General features: G+C 32.5%; 4 protein-coding genes across 6 annotated transcripts; 2 read left to right on the forward strand and 2 right to left on the reverse strand.

The window, feature by feature from the left end:
- Positions 1-828: 828 nt before the first annotated feature.
- Positions 829-2094, reverse strand: LOC106757458 (anaphase-promoting complex subunit 13). The gene is made up of 4 exons (XM_014640131.2): positions 1970-2094; positions 1701-1813; positions 1539-1592; positions 829-1070 (listed from the first exon to the last, which is right to left on the reverse strand). Exons 2-4 carry the CDS (start codon positions 1774-1776, stop codon positions 1009-1011), a joined length of 192 nt encoding a protein of 63 aa, XP_014495617.1. The 5' UTR covers positions 1777-1813; positions 1970-2094; the 3' UTR covers positions 829-1008.
- Positions 2095-2997: 903 nt separating this feature from the next.
- On the reverse strand, positions 2998-8880 carry LOC106757668 (DEAD-box ATP-dependent RNA helicase 3, chloroplastic). 2 transcript variants are annotated; one of them, XM_014640404.2, is made up of 10 exons: positions 8345-8880; positions 8125-8258; positions 7316-7727; positions 6439-6537; positions 5780-6004; positions 4804-5181; positions 4272-4412; positions 4053-4148; positions 3599-3930; positions 2998-3466 (listed from the first exon to the last, which is right to left on the reverse strand). In XM_014640404.2, exons 1-10 carry the CDS (start codon positions 8768-8770, stop codon positions 3379-3381), a joined length of 2331 nt encoding a protein of 776 aa, XP_014495890.1. In that variant the 5' UTR covers positions 8771-8880; the 3' UTR covers positions 2998-3378. The 2 variants fall into 2 exon arrangements, with proteins under 2 accessions (XP_014495890.1, XP_014495889.1); XM_014640403.2 differs by having other exon boundaries at positions 7316-7730; positions 8345-8879.
- Positions 8881-12776: 3896 nt separating this feature from the next.
- On the forward strand, positions 12777-17852 carry LOC106757855 (transmembrane protein 184A-like). The gene is made up of 6 exons (XM_014640685.2): positions 12777-13132; positions 13995-14068; positions 15188-15337; positions 15638-15923; positions 16716-16949; positions 17141-17852. The coding sequence occupies exons 1-6, from the start codon at positions 12977-12979 to the stop codon at positions 17498-17500; spliced, it is 1260 nt and encodes a 419-aa protein (XP_014496171.1). The 5' UTR covers positions 12777-12976; the 3' UTR covers positions 17501-17852.
- Positions 17853-19405: 1553 nt separating this feature from the next.
- On the forward strand, positions 19406-22353 carry LOC106757247 (cytochrome P450 CYP72A219). 2 transcript variants are annotated; one of them, XM_014639875.2, is made up of 5 exons: positions 19406-19804; positions 19974-20191; positions 20554-20795; positions 21133-21541; positions 21798-22353. In XM_014639875.2, the coding sequence occupies exons 1-5, from the start codon at positions 19513-19515 to the stop codon at positions 22227-22229; spliced, it is 1593 nt and encodes a 530-aa protein (XP_014495361.1). In that variant the 5' UTR covers positions 19406-19512; the 3' UTR covers positions 22230-22353. The 2 variants fall into 2 exon arrangements, with proteins under 2 accessions (XP_014495361.1, XP_022635079.1); XM_022779358.1 differs by having other exon boundaries at positions 21178-21541.
- Positions 22354-23838: the final 1485 nt, after the last annotated feature.

A 23838-nucleotide genomic window follows, 5' to 3' on the forward strand; every position in this document is an offset into this window, starting at 1 on the left:
CTGCCATTGTTGTGACTTTTCCCTTTAATGTGGTAATTTCTGACTGGGTATCTGAGAGACAATTTTTTATTTACGAATGAATATGATTATCTAGGTTGACCCTCCATTGCGGACGAGCTGGTCTTTCTAGAATCTTAACCTCAACGGTTGCTTCCTATTATTTATTCCATTAAACTTAAATACGATCTTCTGAAGTTATTAAATACACTTTTTTAAATCAAAGTTAAGACAAGTTAGCAAACCAGCATCCATTTAGAGCCAGTTTTGAGCTCTAATACATCCCTCAAATCTGATATCAATAAGAAACCAAAGTTTGGTAAGATAATAATGAAAGTTTGAACTACAAAAGTGATGATCTGAATAAAATTACACATAATTGCTTACAATTATAATATTTTTCTTTTATTGAATAAATTTCACCTTAGGCATCTTCACATAAGCAAGTAAATCGTGAATAGAATTACTATAACCACCAAGACCAACTTGTGAAGACTTATATTTGTCACTTCTTAAAAAAATTGTTTTTAAAAAAACAATTATTTCTTTATCAGAAAGTAATTACAAACAAACACTACCACCACCATTATATATATATTTTTGCATGATGATTTCACTGAGTTTAGCATCTATAATCTCTTTCACACCACTCCAACTTCGTAACACTAAACCAAACCAATGACACAACGTCCGTCACCATATCTTAAAAAACTTTATATTACTATTATAAATCATTTACTAATTTAATAGACTTCAGAGCATACCAATAACCCTCAGGCTCGGGGATGCCCTAAAGTTGCTTAAACCAGCAAAAATCCAATAGTGCTTTCGTGACAGCAAAACAAATAGTATTCAGCAATGACACAATTCAGTAAATACCATACCAGGTTTATAAACTTTGAACAATTCCTTAATATCACCTTAACATGTTTATAAACTTTGAATTCATTAAACAAGAAGCATCATCCTACTCACTAACAACAAAGCATAACACAAAAGTAAATGAAACTTCTATTCTTGACCCAAGGCAAGATCGTGCCAAGCATCCACGTTAACTTGTTGAGTCTCCTGATCTGCGACATACAGCAAAGTACACTGTTATGATAGTCAAGAAAATTAGATACAACCCTTCAATAGAATGAATTCTTAACAAACCCATTAACCATAATATATTTCGCAAACCAATTTCATATTTTTGTATCTTCTTCTAAGGATGCTGTTACATGTAAATGCACAAATGTGTGATTAACTTCAAAAAGAAAAAATTTTCAGCCCACCAGTTTGATATAATTTGGTATCTTCTGAGGTTACGAATTAAATTTTAATGAACAAAAGAGGGTCTGACTGGGTCGATTTTTAATTCAAAATCAATTCATTGCAAACCCAACTGGAACATATGAACATTTGTCTGAATTCACGAAGACCAGTATTTCAACGTAGTTTTAGATAATGCAACATCAATCAAAACTGTTTTTCCGAACCAAACTGAAGAAATTGATAGTCCACAAAATATTACTGAAGTTGTCAACGAAGAGACATACTTGAGTCCTCAGTATCATCTGTCCTTACAACCAGTGTTGGCGGCAGTGGAAGATCTGTAATAACAGCAAGAAAGGTATGGGCCCATCACATACCCATGTGGATATAAAGATGAACATAAAGATCTTTGCCAGAGGGAGGGAAGGAAAATAAAAGCTACATACCATCATCAGGGAGAGTGTCTCTCATCCATTCTTCATCAACAATGTCAATTAGAATTCCCAAACTAAGTTCTGCCATTTTCTCTTTTTGATTTTCACCAAGGCTGTTCGTTTTCCTGCTCAATGTGAAACCTAAATTTTAATTTCCCACAGCTAAGATGCAAAAACAATCTCAAGTAATAAAGAAATCGAAGAACATGGTAAGAAGAAAATGAAATTGAAGACTCGGAAAAAGATGATGAAAATGGAGAAAATGAGCAAAAGGTACCGACCTGATACTGAGTTGATCAATAGGAGGTTGTGCTGTCCCTGCCCCGCTTCAAATTATTATTAAATACATTTACAACGGCATTAGCGAATTGATTTTAGTGAATATTTTCAAACTGTTTTCTTTATCAGCAATAAAAAAAATATAAAATAAAAAATATTTGAGATGTTACCACTCTCTTTGCACATGAAAAAAATAAAAATAAAAATTGTAGAAAACTAAATGAAAGATAACACCTATAACCTACTAAAAAAAGGATATAACAGTTTAACATAATTTTCTAGCAAGCAAAAGAGACACATTTCTATATACAACATACACATACCGTTATTCTTTGTATATGTTGCTTATTGTGAAAAAAATATGTTATAATATTTTTTTATGTACACAATATACTGTGATTTTATCTTAAAAAAATATGTACATTTTTTTATGTTATAATATTTTTTAAGAAACCTTTCTAGTCAGTTTTCTTTTTATAAAATTATGAGAATATAATACATATTCAAATGGTTTTATAATCACATAAGAGTTATTTTATGTTTATGTTATTTCAAATATATGTATATTGTAAACAAAACAAAAGTTTTTATTTATTCTTAGTATAAAGGTTTTTATACTGTCAATTAATCTAAAGGTTCACATAATTTTGAAGAAATTATTATCCAATAATTAGTGAGAAAAACTTTACAGTATGAATGCATTTATTCCTATGCATAAATTTAATAAGATTTGAAAAAAAGAAATACTGGGTTAAAACTAAAGAAAATACTAGTGTTTCATTTTTTATATTATTACTTTTTTTGTCAAAACATATGCTTTAGTAAAAAAGAAACTAACATTGCTTAATAAACAGTTAGTCGTTCAATTAGAACATATATTTTTTATTTGAGAAAAAAATACAAACTACTAAGAGCTGTAACTATTTATAATGGCATTTTAATTCATATTAATGACAACATACTCATATGTATGTTCACTTTTATCTTATGATAATAAAAGATGATTAATTCAAATTTTACCTTCTGATAATAAAAGATGCATAAACCTGTAGGATTTCATCTTTCATTCATTTTTCCAGTCTGTTCCTAAACCGGGAAGGTTCAAAAAGATGTTAAATAATAAGTTGAGAAAAATACAGGACCATACAACCAACCAACCAACCAACCCTTTAAACCCAACCCAAAAAAGAAGATACAGCACTATTCTTAGCCCAAACAAATACTACATTTCATAGACACAAAAAAGAGGTCCCTAAGGAAATCACGCCAACACGTGAGATGCAAATTAATATTGGTTCTGTAACTCTTTCGGTAAGCATGCTTCAATTTTCCGGAACCCATCAGGCCAATAACAGTGGCAGAAGTTCATATCTGTCTTGGTCAAAGCGGCGCCCCAAAAAAATGTGGGAACTTAAAAAAAGCTTCGCCGGTTTGAAGATTTTGGACAATCTGATGCACGATGCCCAGATTCCCCACAATTGAAACAGGCCCCTCCAAATCTGCAATGCACATTCATGCCATATCAGTGACACAGACTAAATATCACACGAGAGGGTATTGTATATCGCACAGGATGAAAATACCAAACAAAAAATTTAAAGAATTATTTGATCATTGAATGCAATTATAACCTGTCTGATGATGAAGGCCTGCTTGATCGTCTACCTCCAATTAGCCAATCATCCCCACCGCTTTTACCTCCTGCTCGAGACCAGCTATTGCCACCAGTTTTAAAATTTCTACCACCTCTCCTACTAGATCGATCACTGAAGTCGTCATCATCAGAGTCTTCCCCATCCCATCCCCTTGAGGACTTAAAGCCTCTCCGGTCCCTAGAAGCAAAACCTCCTCCCCTAGAAGTAAAACCTCCCCTAGAAGTAGATCCCCTTCGGTTACCTCGTTCTCTGTCAGCGAACCTCCCATAGAAATCACTTGGAGGCCCATCATCTTGCAAAGGAGGTAGCTGCCAATTCAAAGTAAGATGTAACGCGTTTATATAATTTGTACAATAATTTTAGCGCCAGTATACGAAGAAGAGAACAGGCAGAGACAACAAAGAATTACAATTCAAATATTGTAATATACCTTGGTGATCTTGGAAATGGTGTTCCCAGGTGGTATGTCCTTAGTAAGCAATTCTTTAGCAATCTCCTCGGGAAGATCAAAAACGGCTCCTTGAACCTGATGTTTAAGTATTGGCACAATGTCAAATCGTTTGAACTGTGTGGGTGCGTTCCCAGTAGGATTGAAGTTCCAAGTAGAAAGTATAGAAAATTAAAAAGAGAAAATAACTCGGATACAAACCCTTTCATCTGCAATTATATGGATTTTCCCAACTTCATCAGCAGCTGATGAAAAAACATCAGAAAGAAACCCAGTGACTGATCTTGCAGAAAAATATCTACTATTTTCCGAATCCCGAATTAGTTGCAACGTAGTCCATCCCTGAAATACAAAACAGTTTAAGAAAAAGCAGTTAAAGATCAACACAAAAAATCAAGCAACCGATAGTGTTTGTTCCAGGTGGTATGTCCTTATTTAGATAATAATCGAACACATAATAAGGCAAATGAAATACCCACAGCCCATGCTTTGTAACCTCCATGAACTAGGGAATGACCCTGCCGACACTATTTTTCAATACTTTAAAGGTAAAGATACACTGATTTGGATCATGGATTAGTATTATTGTCATTAGGAAAGTCTTTCCGAGAAAATGCTAAAATAAAAACCCTGGATTGATTGCAAGTAATACGTTACTTAAATATGAAGGCAACATTTAGAAAGTGGTTACTTGTTAGACTGGATAACGAGGGAAATATATGATTCATAACACCTGTTCGTGGGTGATAAGAGACCGGGATGATGGAGGTCGGGAAAATCCACTAAGTTGTGCAAGGGCAGCTGCAAGGGCAGTTGTTCCTTGTTCTTCGATCAGTCTTTGTGCAGTTGGGGTGAAAAACTGAATAGATTCGGGATGAACTCCACCAAGTGTGGCAACAACCTGCTCGGCAGATGACTCCAAGACCTCTTCCATAGCTGGCGGACTAACAAATTCAAACTTGCAGCCTACATCACGTTCAAGGGATCTGACTGTTCTCCTCTGGCTACTGGTGTACAACAGAATGGCAGTACCTTGTTTTCCAGCACGACCAGTACGACCAGAGCGGTGTACGAAAGTCTCAGGATCATTGGGAAGCTCATAATGGATAATCTGAATGAAACAGGTAGCCCCAATAAGCTTTTCAATACGTTGAGAAGATATAGCGTTTTAGAGCAAGTCAAGACATTAAAATAGAAACCTCCAATTCAAATAGAGATTTTAAACTTCTCTGAACAGATTCAATTGTGAAGAAATAGTTAAAAAAAATATTAACATAAAAACATTTATGCACATAGTTTATCAAATATAAAATTCTAAATCCTTAGTCAGATGAGACAGTGAACAGTGGAAAAGACTGAAGAAAAAGCCAAATGTAATCATTTTAACAAAAAGGGAGACCTTAATTTTACCATGGCAAGCACCCAATAAGACTAGATAAATCACACATAGAATAGGCAATAAATTTCTAGTCCAATCTAGGGTTAAGACATCCCAAACTATTTAACCCTAAATTCCAAAAAAAAAAAAAATGATAACTAGATCATGAATCCGCTATTGAAAAACCTAAGTGCCAGCATAAAATTACTCAAGTGATTTGCTCTATTAATCCACAGACTCATCGCCATTAACTCTTAAGCTAATAAATAATAAGTCCATGAGGGAGATCAGATGGTTAAAATGCAGACTGGGAAGCATCCTTTGGACTCACCAAATCAACATTTGGAATATCAAGTCCACGAGCTGCAACATCAGTAGCAACAAGCACTGTGAATTTTCCTTGCCGAAAACCATTCAATGTTCTTTCTCTCTGATGCTGAGATATATCACCATGCAGTGCTTCAGACGTTATACTATTTGTTAATGCCAATGATACTTCATCGGCATCTTTTTTTGTCTGTGTAAATACAATAGTCTTCCCACCCTTTGCATAAACCTGAAAGACAAAGGAACAGTAACAAAAATTATTGACTCCTGCCCCCAAAAAATTCCTCTAGAAATAGTAGATTGTAAACCATCAGAAATAGAAAAGTTAACTTATCTAATAAGTTTGTTTTGAGTGCATAAAATCCAGAAATTAGATAACTTTGTAGGAAGCAATGGATTTGATAATTTTCAAAACAAACAAATAACAAAAATTATCAATTTGTAGATTATAGAGTTAAGAAAATTTGGTAGACTATCTGTTTAAATACACATTGCATTAAATATTCAACATAACATTTGATCTTATCAGATTATATCTGTTTGTTACTTAAACTGTTAACTAGTTATATAACTCAATATGATGACTAAACAGAACTCTCAGAATGTAAACTGAAGAGAATATGAACATCAATGTAAGATAGAAAACTTGAGCAGATAACTTACAGTTACGAGGTCAGAGAGAATTGTCCGCTTTGAAGTGGCAGTAGCTGATATAGCATAAAGTTTTATCCCTTCAGCGAGCTTCTCTTCTTCATCACCAACCTGTTTGAAAGAAAAGACAAAGCATTATAATCATAATATATGATCTTCACATTATAATGCATTGTAATTAAGATTCAATTCTCATCATACAACAACTAAAACACTAGTACGCATAATTATGCCTGAATCATTTGAAGATGGGGCCAGGAAAACTAAAAGTAATTAAGGCCAAGGCTAATGTTAATGCTAAACAGAATGAATTTGAAGACCGGAGAGCAGATGCATATAGATTATGATGTAGTCCACACATGAATATTCCCTTTCTTTTCTCTCCAAATCACAGTATAGTGTGTGCCAAGACAAATGACAGAAATTTCACCACATCACCACTCACTTTAGGATATTATGAACAATGGTGTATGCTTGTAAGCAATGTAAGTTCGACAAGATGAATATGGTAATCATCTATTTTGTCACATTTAGTTATGTGAGCATCTAAAACCACACTCTATAAATATTTAAAGTCAACTCCAGACAGCATTAGACAATGTCCTTAACACTAAATTTCAAACCAGCTTGCATAGAACAGCATATGCGTATCTACAGGCCAAGATCACATATGTACGTAATGCTCTTCAAAGCAAAATCTCTGTAGATATAATATATTTTTGGCACAATCATATGCTTATTATCTGTTTACACCGCACTATATAAACAGAGTCATCAATAGACTAGTGCATATGTGTGTGTGGGTGTGAGTGTGTGTGTGTGTGTGTGTGTGAGAGAGAGAGAGAGAGAGAAATTATTAGAGTGTAAGACAGAAGTAACAAAAATTCACCAAATCAATTGTGAGTGGGTTGTTCAAATATTTTCTCGCCAACTTCTTCACCCAAGCAGGCATGGTGGCAGAGAAAAGCATGCTCTGCCTCTGAGAAGGGAGATTCTCTAAAATCACTTCCACATCCTCCTCAAACCCAACAGCAAGCATCTGATCTGCTTCATCAAGCACCAAATACTGAACCTCATTCAGCTTAAGGCTCTTCCCATTAATCAAGTCAATAATTCTCCCTGGGGTCCCGACCACCACATCTACACCTCGTGAAAGAGCACTCTGCTGAGTAACATAAGAAACACCGCCATAAACACAAACAGTGTTGAGATAAGGAGCAGATTCCTTTATCTCCTTCTCCACTTGCTTCGCCAACTCCCTCGTAGGGGCCAGCACCAAAACTCTGGGAAGCCTACCAGACCTTCTGCAACAGAGAAACAACCGCATCAATATGACAACAGAGAAACAACCGCATCATATATAATTTATAGGTTTATTCAATCATTTGATCCCTGTGCCTACGTTAACTTTTTATTTTAGCCCCTGTATCTAAAAATCCAACCATTGAGTCCATACACCGACTTTTTTTATACATTTTTAGCCCATGTGCCTCCATTTTGTGGCGCCAAAAAACTAACAACAGGGTTTAAAACATATAAAATTTGCTTGTGCAGGGACTAAAACGTAGAGTTCTTTGTTATAATGACTAAAATGAAAAGTTGACACAGACCCAATCTGCAGAGCACGGGAGCAGCAAATTAATAAAACCAATACCCATAGTTATACGAAGCAGAGTGCAACACGCGAACAAGGATTACCTGAGAGAAGGCTCATCTTCATCTTCAGTGAGGCCTTTAATAACTGGAATTCCGAAAGCTAGTGTCTTTCCAGTACCGGTCTTCGCTCGAGCAATGATATCTCTACCTTGTAGTGCAGGAACTAACACCGCTCTCTAATCACGCAAAAAATGAAGCTAAATGTTGATGATAAACCGCTAGTGTAACCCTAACAGGTAAAAAGGTAGGAAGAGAAACGAACCTGAATGGGGAAAAGGTGAGTAATCCCGCGGCTCTTGAGGGAATCAACGAGGCGCGAGGGCAAGTCGAGCTTGGAAATGTCGAGTTCGTCGGAGTTGGAGGGTTCGGCGGGGAGAGAATCTGAGGAGTGTTCGAATTGGTGGTCGGTTTGGTCGAAGTGGCGGCCGAGTCCTTTGAAGGCTTCTTCGCTGAGGAGGGAGGAATTGGGCGTGGCGATGGCGGAGGGGAGGAAAGTGGGAGTGGGCTTGAGGCCCGTTTTGAAGGTGGGTCCAGGGGAGTGGCGGTGGGCTCGGAGGAGGTTGTTGAAGTGAGACTTGGAGTCCAAACATTGCAACCTAACGGAGGAAGTGGAAGTAGCGTTTGGCCTCTGGTAGAGTTCGAGAGCAGGCGTTTGATAAATGGAAGAAACGCCTATGAGAGAAGCCATTTTTGGAGAGGAAGAGATAGAGTGAGTGAGGAAGATGATAAGGGGCAGTGGTGAGAGGCCACGTCGTTTGAGAATGAATGTATGGCCTTTCCAACCTCCACCTTGCTCTGCTTCCTCCATATATATATACACTCTTCATTATTAGATATTTTTACATTTTCAAAATTCCCCTTATCCTCTCATTCTTTCTAATTTTTCCTTCCTAAATACATTATATTCATTTTTTTTTTTATTTATAATTTAAACTTTCTCATAGGTATGTAAATATTATTTTTTGTTCTGAAGAAATAATTGTTCAGAAAATCATTCAAAAGAATGTTCCTTTAATAACCTATTCTAACCACTCCAAAATTACGTGTTAATGGAAATGTTTACTGAGTCAGTATATTTAATTAAATTCTAAGATTTTTTTTTCTCAAAAATAGTTATGCGGATTTAGTAAAAACACTTAATTACATATGAACTATATGTTGTTATTTTCAAGGATGAGTTAAATTTGATTGTATTTAAAAACTTTTAATACTGAAAAGCATCTTAGTACAAATATCGATACATTATTTTATTTAATACGTCTGTATATATTTGAGATGTTTTTTGTAATATGTAAGAAGATGTTTGTTTCCAGTCACGGAAAATAAGAGAGCGTTTATTTGAGATTAAAGATGAAAAAACGAGGTAAAATAGAATTTGATATTATTTTGGAAACTTTCCTAGCTGCTTAGAGAGAAAATCGGAAAAAGTCTACCCATGATATAATAACAATACTAAAATATTAATTATATTAAGTATCCCGATTAATAAAAATAAAATAATAAATAATATAAATATAAATCAAATCATAAACAAATTTTTAAAACATTCTTCTTATTTTTTAATATTTTTCTTTTAATCTAAAAGAACATTTTTTTCTCTCAAATTCTCTCATTTTCACTTTTTCATATCTATCGTCCAATCCAAATGCAAAAATTAGTTTGCTCCCAAAGAAAAAAAAAGAGAATGTTATAATTTTTTCAAAAAACAAGGCACAATATCATGGAAAAAAAATAATATATATATTCCGCGGCGCAGGTATACTAAGAAAGTGAGTTTGTTATATTTTGTATTAATTTTTATTTATAAAACAATCTTATATTATATTAAAAAAAATCAATTAAAATTAAATTAAATATTTAATAATTTTATATTTAAATATTTATAGATATATTTTATTATTATTATAATTCAAAGAATAATTAAATTAATAAATTTAATTTTTTTTGTTAACGTATGTTTTATATTAAAATTAATAAATAAATTAGAAATAATTTATTAAAATAAATTTTTTATCCTCCACATTAATTAAGTTATTTACGAATTTTTATAAATTTTTTTCTTATTTCTTATATATATATTTTTTAATTTAAACTATCCTTTTAGATTCACTCACCTTTACTCTCTAAATTTATTCTTTTCAACCAAAACACGAGGTAAAAATATTGAATTGGGTTTAGTTGAATTTTTTACATTATTATGTTAAATCCAATTCACCACAATTAATTGAGTAAACAATTTATTTATTTTTAAATATAATTTCAAATGCCAATATTTTAAGTAAGTCACAATATTTCTGTCTAAACTAAATTTAAACGTAAAATAAAATGAAAAAAAAAAAAAAAAACGAGACAATTTATCTGAAAAAAGTACAAAAGTAGTATATGAGTTAAATCTCGGATTACCGTTTTAAACTCATCCCAATTTTTTTTTTCACTTCATTTCATTTAATTCTTATAAGCTTAAATTAACATGAAAGAAAAACATTATATATTTTGGATTAATGTTGAACTGTTCTTAAAAACTATAGATACGAGAGTAAGAACACGTTTTTTTCTAACTTCAAATTAGTTAAAATACTGTTGAAACAAACTGTATCTAATATTCTTACATTCCAACAAATACTATTCTTAGGATTATATTTAAAGTATTTTTTTTTTTAATTTAAAAGACTTATTGGATAAGAAATCATATATATATATATATATATATATATATATATATATATATATATATATATATATATATATATATATATAAGGTTGTAGGATCTCATTGTCATTCTCGTACTTAACGAATGACCCCAGACAAATTAGTATTCAAAACTTTTTATCTTTTTGTAGCATACCGTGATTAATCAAATTTAGTTTTGGAAACATTAAATTTGTTCTGCTTTTCTTTTTTTTTCTAAATATTTATGTGATTCAAAAGTTAATAATATTACAAAGTAAATTTTCGTGGAATGAGAAAGAAGAAAGTCTTTTTTTTATCAGCAAGGTAAAAATATAATCTTTAGAAGGTGAAGTAAGGTTGTTATATTAGAATATAACCATTAGAAAAGCTTCTTCGTTCATGCACTAAGCCCTCAATTTGGTAGATGGACACACAGGAATGTGACACTTTTTCCACCTATTTATTTTTGCTCTATTTTATCATTTCATCAATTTTGTAGTTTTTACAATATACAATAAACTACCCTTGACGACAATCAATAAAAAAAATAGTATTTTTATGTTTTGATAATTCTTTTTTATTATAATAATAGTTATATCACATTTTTATGATATTCATTATTTTTATTATAAAGAGGGACATAAAAACAAAAGTAATTGTATTTCCACTGGTCAGCGGAAACTATCCATAAGTAAAACGAATAAGTGCATATTTAATTTAATGTTTAGATATTCGAATTAATGTTAGATGCGAGCAATTTTTTTGTCTAAAATAACAATATTAATGTCTGGTTTATTTGAAGGAATTTGAGAGAGAGTAGATTTAAGAATATTTGAACATAATTTTTTATTTGAGTCACATAAATTAAATTATACACTCATTCTCACAAATTTTACTTTCAAATTCATCTTTATTTATCTCTAAATTCATTCAAATAAATAACAAAAGAAAATTATCTTCAAATCTACTTAATTACTCTATCTCAAATCCTTTCAAGTGATAAGTGTAATGTGGATTTTACTTTATCAAAGCAATAAAATCACATTTTTCTCCAAATTCTGCATTTTTGCAACGGTGTAGTAAATCAATTGATAAATTTCATAACGTATAGATAATCAGGCTGAATATTTCACATATACAATAAATACTAAAAATTTAATTTTAAAATATGAACAAAATATGCTTTTTTGTCTCGGGAGTATTGTGTAAAATTGGAAATAATTTTTTATCAAAACTTTGATATCAATTGATTTTTGTATTTTTTAAAACATTGGTTTTTATTCCTAATTTTTAACGACTTAAAAATTTATCTTATATGTTAAACAAAATTCCAATTCAGCATCAAAATTCCATAATTTAAACGTATCATTTTTAAACGGTAGTGCTTTCTTTTTTAATTTTTTTCATTAAAAAAAAAAATAACACATGTCAAATACGCGTGACCACACATATCAACGTCTCTAATCTTGAATTGAAATACGGTTTGTCAAATAGAATAAACTTTAACAATATTAAACTTAAAGATAAAAATCTATAATTTTAAAAATATAAACCAAACAATACTTTTACGTAATTCATGAATAACAAAAACATATTTATCTTTTTAAAATCCATTTAAGCAAATAATTTAGTCAACCGTTAATCATGTATTTTCTAAAATCAAATTTATTAAATAAAATAAAGATTATTTTTGATAGACAATGAATTTTCTCATAGCGTGTTGGAAGAAAGGGTCTAATGGAGAATCTCGTGACAACGGCGTGTGATGCACGCTCCGCGTATTAGTAGTGAATAATACGTCAACAAATTTTACATAAAAATTTAAAATTGTAATATTTCTAAATAAATCAATTGAGATGATTAAATACGGACCAATATAATATAGTTTCATCACATAAGTAAAACCTAAGACAGTTAAATGATTAATTTATCGTATTTGAAAACAAAATTACGATAGTTAAATGAAACTTAAAAACGCAATTAATTGTCCAAGTAAAAAACAAAAAGGCATTGTATTTGCATAGCTGTTATGACGAGTTTCCAATTTTGATTTTCCTTGGAAAGCCAGCAGTCGCCATTATTGGTGACAGTGAAGCATACATCTTCTTCTCCAATTATCCGCTTCAAACTTAGCGGATCCTCCCTCGTTGCCTTTTCTCCAATTCCTTCAATCTTCGATTGTCGTTAGGGTTTTCGCTTTCCGAAGCTTTAAGGGAACCCGGAATGGGGGTTCTGGTGCCTTTGTTCCTCTACGTCGTCGCTTTCTTTTGCACCGTTGCAGCTATCGCTTTGGCCGTTCTCCACATTTACCGACACCTTCTCAATTACACTGAGCCCACTTATCAGCGCTTCATCGTTCGGATTGTTTTCATGGTTCCGGTGAGTTTCCATTTCACCTCAACCACCTTATCAATTCATTCATCTGATGGTTTCAACTAGGGTTTCTTCTCACTGTCACGATTTAGTCGCTTTTCGTAATTGGACTAACCGTTTCACTTCATACAAAAACCTTTGAACTTCTTCACTGTTAATTGGGTTATCAGATTGTGTGCTGTTCTTTATTCATCGTCTTAATGCAAAGAGTTCTTGTTTCCGGGACTGGATTTTCTTAACTACAGCTTGGTGACTGGTTGACCTAATTGTTTAACTATTTGGTTCTGTGCCAACTATATTTAGTGTGTGTTTCAGCGAGGAGTGGGTTTGCAAATTTGATGCTAAAGGCCTTGATTTTGTATAATTGCTTTTTGGTATAAATGAGTTTTAACATGTAAGTTAAGTGATCTGTGTTCGGAAACTATTTCTCTCTAAAGCAATTCTATAGGGAAATTTGCTCCTCAACTCAAAAGCTACATTTTCACACTTGACTTTATGCGCAAACTTGATTCCAGGAATTAACGACCGAACGTGGTGTGTGTGTGTATATAATTTTTTTTTGCACAATCCCATTTTCACTTCTGCAAGCTAGGTGAGGGAGCATGGAAACTCCTCCAGACACAGTGTTAGTTACTTTGTTTGATATGCGTGAAGATCGAATTTTTCTGTTTCTTGGTAATTGCAGTTACCTACCAGCACATGTTTTTATCTGTATGTTTCTTGACATTTATTTGGTTCTTTACTTTCATCTTCATTTTCGTTTCATTGCTCTCTTGAAATTTCACTGAGAATACCATCATTCTGAGTTATATAACATTTCTTTTTATGATTCATTTTAAACATTTATTAGTTTAATTTTCTTTTACAGGTTTATGCACTAATGTCATTCTTGTCCCTTGTAATACCTGGGAGTTCAATTTATTTTAATTCTATCCGGGAAGTGTAAGTTCATCTTTCTTTCTTTCTCTATTTTCTTGATTCTTGCTGATGTTTAGTCTGAATTCCTTTTTTTTCTTTTATGTTTTGGTTGTGATTAATGGTTACCAGTGGTACATGAATTGCATATTGTTATTCTACACTGACTGACATAGGAGGCCTTAGAAGTAATTATTGTCTTTCTATCCAGAACTATCTGCTCTGGTACCCTACTCAAGATAGTCTCAAATTCCTAGGAGTAAAACATTTGGGTAATTCTTCAACAAGATTGATTTTTCCTCAGAGCATATATGAAAACATGTCAATGGTTTGCTTAAATTTTTACCTTTAGACAATAACTTACAGCACGATGACTAAAATGGGTGTGTTATTTGTAATTGCAAAGTACCTACTAAGCTCAAAAGCAAGCTTTATCATATTGCCGTCCAGCTATATTCTGTTAATGACAATGAATGTTGGATTTCAAAGGGATATTAAGAATAAGGGTGAGAGCAGTAGAAGTGAGAATTTTAAAATGAACTTGTGATCAAACAAGAAAGTACGTGATACAAAGTAATGACATGCTAGTAGATACTAATGTTGCACTGGTTAAGGTAGTGTAAACATATAAAGAAGACAATTGGATCCAACGATGATGAGAATTGATTGGTCTTGCGGAAGGTGAAAGAGAGATAGACTCTTAAGGATATTGGGAGAAGTTGTTAAGACCTATATTATGGTAAATAATATCTTAGAAATTTAGTCTTTAACCGAATCAAATAACCTTGTGTGGTTCATATAGTGGACCTGGTGGGATAATACAGCCTTTTATTGTTACAGTAGCGAGTAGCTTCCAATGCTTAAGAAAAGTTACATCCTTATGTTGATGTAAGTAAGGTGGTATAGCTGCTGCAGAGTGCTTTCATATGCAAGCACAAGAGTGGGAAGGCAATTCCTTATGCTTGCCCGCATCTCCATGCACTCTGCTTTGTACTATTTAGCGTACCTGCATACTACATTTTAGTTTGGAAATTTAAGTGCACTTTGCAAATTTTTTGTTGTCCTAAAATTATACTGAATTTTGCCAACCTATGTTTATTATACTGGTGCAATTTCATGATTGATTTCTATTGTCTACCGTTTCAGCTATGAAGCTTGGGTCATTTATAATTTTCTGTCATTGTGCCTGGCATGGGTTGGTGGTCCTGGAGCTGTTGTAATAAGTTTGAGTGGTCGAGTTCTGAAGCCATCATTCTGTTTGATGACTTGTTGCTTTCCTCCTATACCGCTGGATGGGTGGGTTTATATCTGATTCATATTTTTGGACTAAAAGCTTTGGTACCAGAATATTGTTCGATATATATTCCTTGAAAACTATACCTTGAATTTTCTATGGAGTTTTTTATTACCTATTTTGTAACTTGTAAGTTCTAGAATGATGCATTTGCCACACAATATGCAGAATTATTTTGGGGATTATTTATTGAAAAATAACTTAGACATCTCAGAGGCATTGGATTGGATTTTAGTAGAAGCTTATAATATGGTAGCATGATAGTATACATTCGTTTCTCACTTCTAAAACTTATATTTCAGGCGTTTCATTCGAAAATGCAAGCAAGGATGTCTGCAGTTTGTGATATTGAAGCCCATTTTAGTTGTTGTTACACTCGTACTTTATGCAAATGGGAAGTATAAAGATGGAAATTTCAGCCCAAAGCAGTCATACTTGTATCTTACGATCATTTATATGATCTCATATACAATGGCTCTCTATGTGCTTGCTTTGTTTTATGTGGCATGCAAGGATCTGCTTCAACCATTTAATCCAGTTCCAAAGTTTATTATAATAAAATCTGTTGTATTCCTGACTTATTGGCAGGTGATTTTACATCTCATTCGTATTTATGGTTCATTGTTTTCTCTTAATTTTGACTGTATCTTGTTGTTGGTTATATTTTAGTATAGGAAGAACAGAAAAAAGGGTGTCGTTTTTTGGATACATTGTGAAGAGTAGAAATTGTATTTCTGTTTCAGAAAGGATATGAGTGTAAAGTAAAATGAGGATGTCCTATTTGATCTTGAGATGAGCTGTAACTTGTTTAGAGATAAATCCTCCATCACTTTAAAAGAAGGAAAATAAGTATTTTGCGTCTTAGATCTTGGGATATAAAGTCATATGTCTTTATTGAACAGACATTGGATATACCCTGGATTTATAACACCTTTGCTTATATATATATTCTAAATGTTGGATTTGTTCTAGTTTTCTTCTCACACACACGGGCATAGTTTAAACTTTAGGAATTGATTTCTTTGTGAAAGTCTTCAGTCACCTATGATTTTCATCTCCCTCCTGTTGTCTTTGTTTATCTAGTTTTCCTATTTTCCTTTCTTCACTTAGTGGTACAAACTTATTTGAGGCCACTGCTAATAGACATAACAATTAAAAAAATAATAAAAGAGAACTGACATTGTGTATGCATGTGTTTTGACATTTATTTAATAGCTTCATTATTTATGTTGATTTCACACAGCTTGCTGTCCTGTGGGAATTATTTAGAATTTAAAGATGACTAAGTGTTAGTTTGGTGTTGTTTCGTTCTAGTGATATTTTCTTTTTACTGTTGAGGGTTGCAGCAAGGTGACATATTTATTTATTTTCATTTCTTAGGGTGTGTTATTCTTCCTTGCTGCAAAGTCCGGATTCATTGAGGATGCTGATGAAGCTGCCCTGCTCCAAAATTTTATCATTTGTGTTGAGATGCTTGTTGCTGCTGTAGGCCACTTTTATGCATTTCCATACAAAGAATATGCCGGTGCTAATATAGGTGGATCCCATGGTTTCACTGCTAGCCTTGGGCATGCTTTGAAGTTAAATGATTTTTACCATGATACAGTGCACCAGGTGAGTCTTGCTTTGTATGCTCTGTCTGTAACACTGTTAACATGGCATTTGCTTCAGGCTTAATGCCTGGCTTTGCAACCGTTATGCCACAATGCATTTCTAGTTCCCCATATTATTGTTGAAATTTATGAATCTCCTTTGCTTTCATATTTTCTCTGCGGATGATTTGATACTAATCACACTTGTGGCAGTTTGCACCAACGTATCACGAATATGTTCTCTATAATCACAGCGAAGGTGAGGAGGGAACTAAGAAGTACAGGTCGCGAACTTTTGTACCAGTTGGGTCTGAGATGGATTCAGTGAGAAGAAATAGGAATATGTTTGGAAACAAGTTGGATGACATACAGCTCTCAAGTTTGTCTTCTTCTAACAGTAGCAGTCCCTCAAATTCGTTGCCTGATGATTCAAATTCTGTTGCAAATAAATCTTCCTTGCTTGTGGATTTGTCCAATTCTACTCCGGAACCATATGACTTAACCGTTATTGACTTGGATGTATCCAGTTACCCTGAAGAAGTTCCTGCTGTTGATCAAGCTGGTGGTAGGTGATCGTGGGGAGTATTCAGAGGTAGGTTTGAGGGGGAACATGTTATCGTTGGAGGAGATTAGAGGGGCATCCGGCATATTTTCTGTGCTTGGAAAGAACTATGATTGTGGTTTCTTAAATTCTGGGAAAGGAATTAAGCAGATCATGTGCGAACATACATTTCTGTAAACTAGTCGGCCTCACTCTTAAGCAAAGCAGTCCTTGATGTTGATCTCGGTCTTAATACTGTAATTGTCTCCAATGGTTGTGTCCTGTGTGTAAATTGTAGATACGGAACTTCTTGACGTGCCTAAGAGTTTAAACATGAAAAATACTAAAATATTGATTTAGAATTAATTGATTCTTTTCTCCATACACCATAAGATTTTGGTTCTTGTTTTTTATGCTTATAGTAATGTTGTTGTCATTATTTACGTTTATGGAATCCTTTTATATTTATTTTGAGTTTGATGCTAGATATTACTGATGATGAAGGTTTTCTCAGAATCTCGGTTACCTTTGTACCATTTCTGGGTTGAAAATGCAGTGCATTTTATTCGTGTGAAGCTTCGTCTTAACCATCCTTGGTCACGTTAAGTTTTTTATATATAATTTGGTCGGCTAACTCCTGTAGTCATGTTTTTTACTTCACGTTTTAGTAAATTTTTGCTCCTGGAAAATTGCTTTGAATGTTAAACTATTCTACTATGTGACATACCTCTAATTTGTCAATTCTGTATTTTTTTTTTGTTTATTTTTAAAGCTTATATGTTTGACAAAGTTACGTAATGTCAAGATTAAGGATACGAGAATGCATTGAACAAATGTACAATTGAATGTTGTCGACATAAATCATTCTGTGATTGAGTGTAATGATGCTATTTGAATGGACTTGGATTAAGGATACGATAATGCTGTCGACAGAAATCTGTGATCGAGTGTAATGATTATTCGATTGACTTGGAATTAAAAAGATGGGAACAGTTACCTCTTTAACAATTGAGAATTAAATAGAGGCTATTCCTCCACCATGTTGCAACATATTATCATTTCGACCAACCGTGTTTTATGAAAAGTGAAAATATTCAAACTAAATTATGCACGTGTAATTAATTAAAACATTAACATTAAGAATAAAAGTTTGATAAAAATAACTCCGTCATTGCAGAATTATTTAACTATTTGTTCTTAATTTTCAAAATGATTAATATTATTAATTAATTAAATTTAAAGGAATAATAGAGAGAACAAATTATTTTATTCCTCATATATATGAAAATTTAGAACTTGTATATACTTATTTGTTAGAAGAAATCAATAAGTTTATATTGTAAGAACGTTGTAAGTGTAATTTACTAATTTATTTTATTTATAAAATAAATAGATACAAGTTAACAATATTTCTATATATTAAAAAGAAATAATATATATATATATATATATATATATATATATATATATATATATATATATAGTTTATCTCTTATTCTCATCTACCATTCTTTTTTAATCTAATTATTAAAGATTATGATATATTTCAAAAGAAAAATTATATATGGACAGCTTTCACTTTGGATACTTCCATTAAATTAGAAGTTGGAGAGGAGAAAAATGTTTCAAACGATAAATTCAAAGTTTGCTATACCCCATAAAAAGAAAATATATATATATATATATATATATATATATATATATATATATATATAGTTTATCTCTTATTCTCATCTACCATTCTTTTTTAATCTAATTATTAAAGATTATGATATATTTCAAAAGAAAAATTATATATGGACAGCTTTCACTTTTTCTATTTCTATTAAATACCTAACAAAAACTATTTTTCATTTAAAATAAAAAATATAATGTTAATTCTATTAGTGTTGAATAGGGACAGACTGAACAGTTTTAGTGTCCATGTACGACGATTCTTTTCAAAACCATGTGTAAAACATTTTAGGTGTTAGAGTTTGGGGAGTGCCAAACTACTCCCTTCTATAAACCAGAACCTCATAGGTTTTCTTTAACAGATATAACAATGGAAGAATCATGGAGTACAACTACAAGTGCATCTGCCTGCATAGTTCTCATAGTGCTCCTTACTCTAACATGCGCATGGTGGGTGCTGAATTGGTTATGGCTAAGGCCAAAGAGACTAGAGAGACTCCTAAGAGATCAAGGCCTTCAAGGAAAACCCTACAGGCTTTTCAATGGAGATTTGAAGCAGATTATGAAGATGCAAAAGGAAGTCACATCCAAACCCATGAAACTCTCTCATGATATAGCGCCACGTGTCTTTTCTTATCATCTGCAGAGTGTCATCAAACATGGTAAATCTATTTTTTTTTTTTGGATAATGATACTTTTCACAACATTTTTTTTTACTTCACTTATGACATTATTAATGTTAATGTGATCCAAGTAAATCACATGTTAACAACTTGTTTGGATAAAAACAAAAGGTATTATTTGATGATGATATGTATGGATACTACTTAGGGAAGAATCCTTTTATTTGGTTTGGACGAAAACCAAGGGTGATCATCACAGAGCCTGAGTTAATCAAAGAAGTACTTAACAAGATCTACGCTTTTCCAAAGCCTGACACGAATCCCCTAGTCAAGTTAGTAGCTACTGGTCTTATAAATTACGAGGGAGAAAAATGGAACAAGCACAGAAGAATAGTTAGTCCTGCATTCAATATGGAAAAGTTGAAGGTTAGATATGAATTTATTTTTTCATGTATTAACACTTTTTATACTGTGTCAACTACTCAAAATTTTGGTAGATACACAGATGAGTTATTTGCTTTTTGGTGTGTTTGCACTGGAAAAAGTGCATTCACTTAAAATTTTTTTAGAACAATAAAATTACCAGAGTGTTTAACCTGCAGCACATACTTACTCAAGTAAAAACACCTTGGTTTGAGTTATAACTTATTTTAAGGAGCCAAAGCCCTGATGCCAAAGGCTTGATGTGAAGTCAGAATTTAAAGTAACATGACATGAAGTTTGAATACTTAAGTGCTCAGTCTGATAGGTGAATTTGAAATCCTTTCCATTTCATTGTTACATTACAGAATATGTTACCAATATTCTTCAACAGTTGCAATGATCTAATTATCAAGTGGGAGGAGATGTCTTCAGATGGATCCTGTGAAATAGATCTATGGCCTTTCCTTCAAAATTTAACCAGTGATGTTATTGCTCGAGCAGCATTTGGAAGTAGTTATGAAGAAGGAAGAAGAATATTTGAACTTCTAAAAGAGCAAGCACAACTTGCAGCGCAAAGTATGATGAAAGATTACATCCCTGGATGGAGGTAAGACTAACTTGCATACTTGAGTGTTGAATAAACTAAACCTATGAACACCGTTAAATAATTTTCAAATGAATCAACATACCATATATTTATGCAGGAAACCTTGACTAACATATATTTATCATTTGAAATATGAGTATTAGCAAGCAACGTACCTCATTAAGGATCTATTCGTTATATTCAATATCTATTCATTCATCAATGTTGTGCTAGGAAGATTAAATGTAACGTCTCATTTGCATTATGCAGTAGAATTTTTTTCTCTGAAGACAACCGTACTGTGCTTTATGTTGACCAAACAAATAATAGAAGGCTAACTGATATTGGAAAGAGAGAGGCTCATTCTGCTTATTTACGAATTTATACCAACTGCTATGCATAGGAGGATGAAGGAAATTAATAGAGAAATAAAAGCTTCACTTACAGATTTGATTAACAAGAAAGAGAAAGCACTAGAGGTGGGTGAAACTACTGAGAATGACTTGTTATGTTTACTTTTGGAGTCAAATCACAAGGAAATTGAAGAACATGGAAACAGTAAGACTATTGGAATGAGTATTGAAGAGGTAATCGAGGAATGCAAGCTATTCTACTTTGCAGGGCAAGAAACCACTTCAATTTTACTTGTTTGGACCATGGTGATCTTAAGTATGCACCCTGATTGGCAAGCACGTGCAAGGGAAGAAGTTTTACAAGTATTTGGAAAACAAAAACCCGATTTTCTTGTGCTAAGTCACCTTAAGATTGTAAGTGCCGTAGCAGACTTTGATTCTTCTGAAGTGAAACAGTATATTTTAGAAACTAAAGTGCACTCGTAATTGTTGATTTGATTAGAAAATAAACAGGTGATAATTGAGATAAAATCGAGTATGTATTATACTTTATCCCTTAAAGAGCACTCCTCTAATCTTAGAGGAGCCAAATGGTTTGTGTTATTATTATCTTGATGTCAAAGAGTATGTCTTTGATACTTACCATTAGCATAATACTTTTTGTTAACAGGTCACAATGATTTTGAATGAAGTTCTTAGGCTGTACTCAGCAGTAATTGGCCTTAATAGAAATGTTGACGAAGATGTGAAACTTGGAAACCTATCATTACCCGCCGGAGTGCAAGTTTCCTTACCAATAATTATGGTTCACCATAACCCTGAACTTTGGGGTGATGATGCCGATAGTTTTAATCCGGAAAGATTTTCTGAAGGAGTTCTAAAGACCACTAATGGCAGAGTTTCATTTTTTCCATTTGGATGGGGTCCTAGAGTGTGCATTGGACAAAACTTTTCCATGTTGGAGGCAAAGATGGCTTTGTCAATGATTTTACAACATTTCACATTTGAACTTTCTCCAGCTTATGCTCATGCACCTGTTTCAGTGATTACTCTTAAACCCCAATATGGTGCTCATGTCATTTTACGTAAACTGCAAGTATAATAATGGTAATATAAGCCTTGTTTGATTTGCATTTCACTATTGCAAAGTTTGAAATGCAAATTAATGGCAGTTTGCTGCTTTTATTTTCTTAAGAAAATATGTTACTGTTGACAACAGATGTTGCTAAGGCTTTTGTATTCTTCTAATATATATATATATATATATATATATATTTATTGCGCCAATGAATGTATGTGGGTTTTTGTAAGACTCAATCCACACAATTCGATAGGGCGAGAGAAATGTGAATTATTTCTTCCTGCAATTTTGGGAAGATTATGGATAGATTGATTTAGAAAGACACCGTCCAAAATATAGATTATATTATTAATATTTTAAAATTTTAATATTTCAAAAATATGCATTTAGTTATAATGGGAAAATGAAGTAAATTGAGTAATAATTATATTATTATTATTATTATTATTTAATAATTTTGGAATATGTAACGTACAAAATTAATCACTTAATACTATATATAACAAGAATGATAGAGGATATATATATATATATATATGGAAGAATTAAACTTGTTCTTATTTGAATGGACTCATTTGTAAGCATATCATTCAGTTATGAAATCTTAATGGAAATTTAAGTGTGAATGTAAGTTTTATCTTTATTAGAAATAAGAAAATTAATTGACATATAAGGAAAAAAAAACTATAAACCTGTTGATTTAATATTTTAAATTGAAAATGATATTAGCTTTTATGGAAGTTTTTATCAAGTTAATTGATTTTCTTCAAAAGATGTAACACTCATATCAGATTAAAAGTTTATCTTACTAGTATAATCCTTATATTGAAAACTTCATTGACGGAGATGGAGACAAATGTGTTCCACTATGATGACGGAATTACAAGCAAGATCCAAAGATAAAATATGTTTTCCACTAATTTGGAACAAGGTACAGAATGCAGATCCACGTAGATAATGTCGAAAGATGCCAAATCAAAAAATGTAGTTGCAACTTATGTAGATTGGTAAGAAATCGAGAGAGCCGAACTGAAACTTTCTTATCTAACACTTTCAACAACCTCAAACACTGTTGTATCCTGCGCAGGTTGCGTATATCATTATGATTTATTTCTTAATTTATCTAATTCTTTGAAAAGGTGTAACAATGCTACCTCAATTGCTTATGCTGCATGAATTCCTCATATTTTTAATTCATAAACCCAAACCATTGTTATCATCTACATCCTTTGTTTATTCGAATTCCGCTAGGTACTGTGTACCATTGTTGTCACTTGTCTGCAAAGATTTCTATTCTTCCTTGCATTTACTGTTACACGTCAAGAGACAACCCTCACCACCATTGACCAACATATCAACCCTTTTACCCCTTTCTGAGAAATTTCGTGTTATTAAATTTCATCTCTAACTAATAAAAAATGTGTTTCGGATTTAAAAATCAGAAAACGTCCAAATTCAACTATGCTTTGAACTCCCTCACTGGATAATCATAGGATAAGGATGTCTCTGATTTAAGCCAACCATGGAGAGTAAGAGACTCTGACTTCCTTAATCGCCACTCACGTATTTTATAGCATAGTGAAATAAAGCAAGAAAGAGCGACAAAATATATGATATGTGAAAATGTTAA

This window comes from Vigna radiata, chromosome 3 (genome assembly GCF_000741045.1).
Source record: "Vigna radiata var. radiata cultivar VC1973A chromosome 3, Vradiata_ver6, whole genome shotgun sequence".
Classification (NCBI taxonomy): Eukaryota; Viridiplantae; Streptophyta; class Magnoliopsida; order Fabales; family Fabaceae; genus Vigna; species Vigna radiata.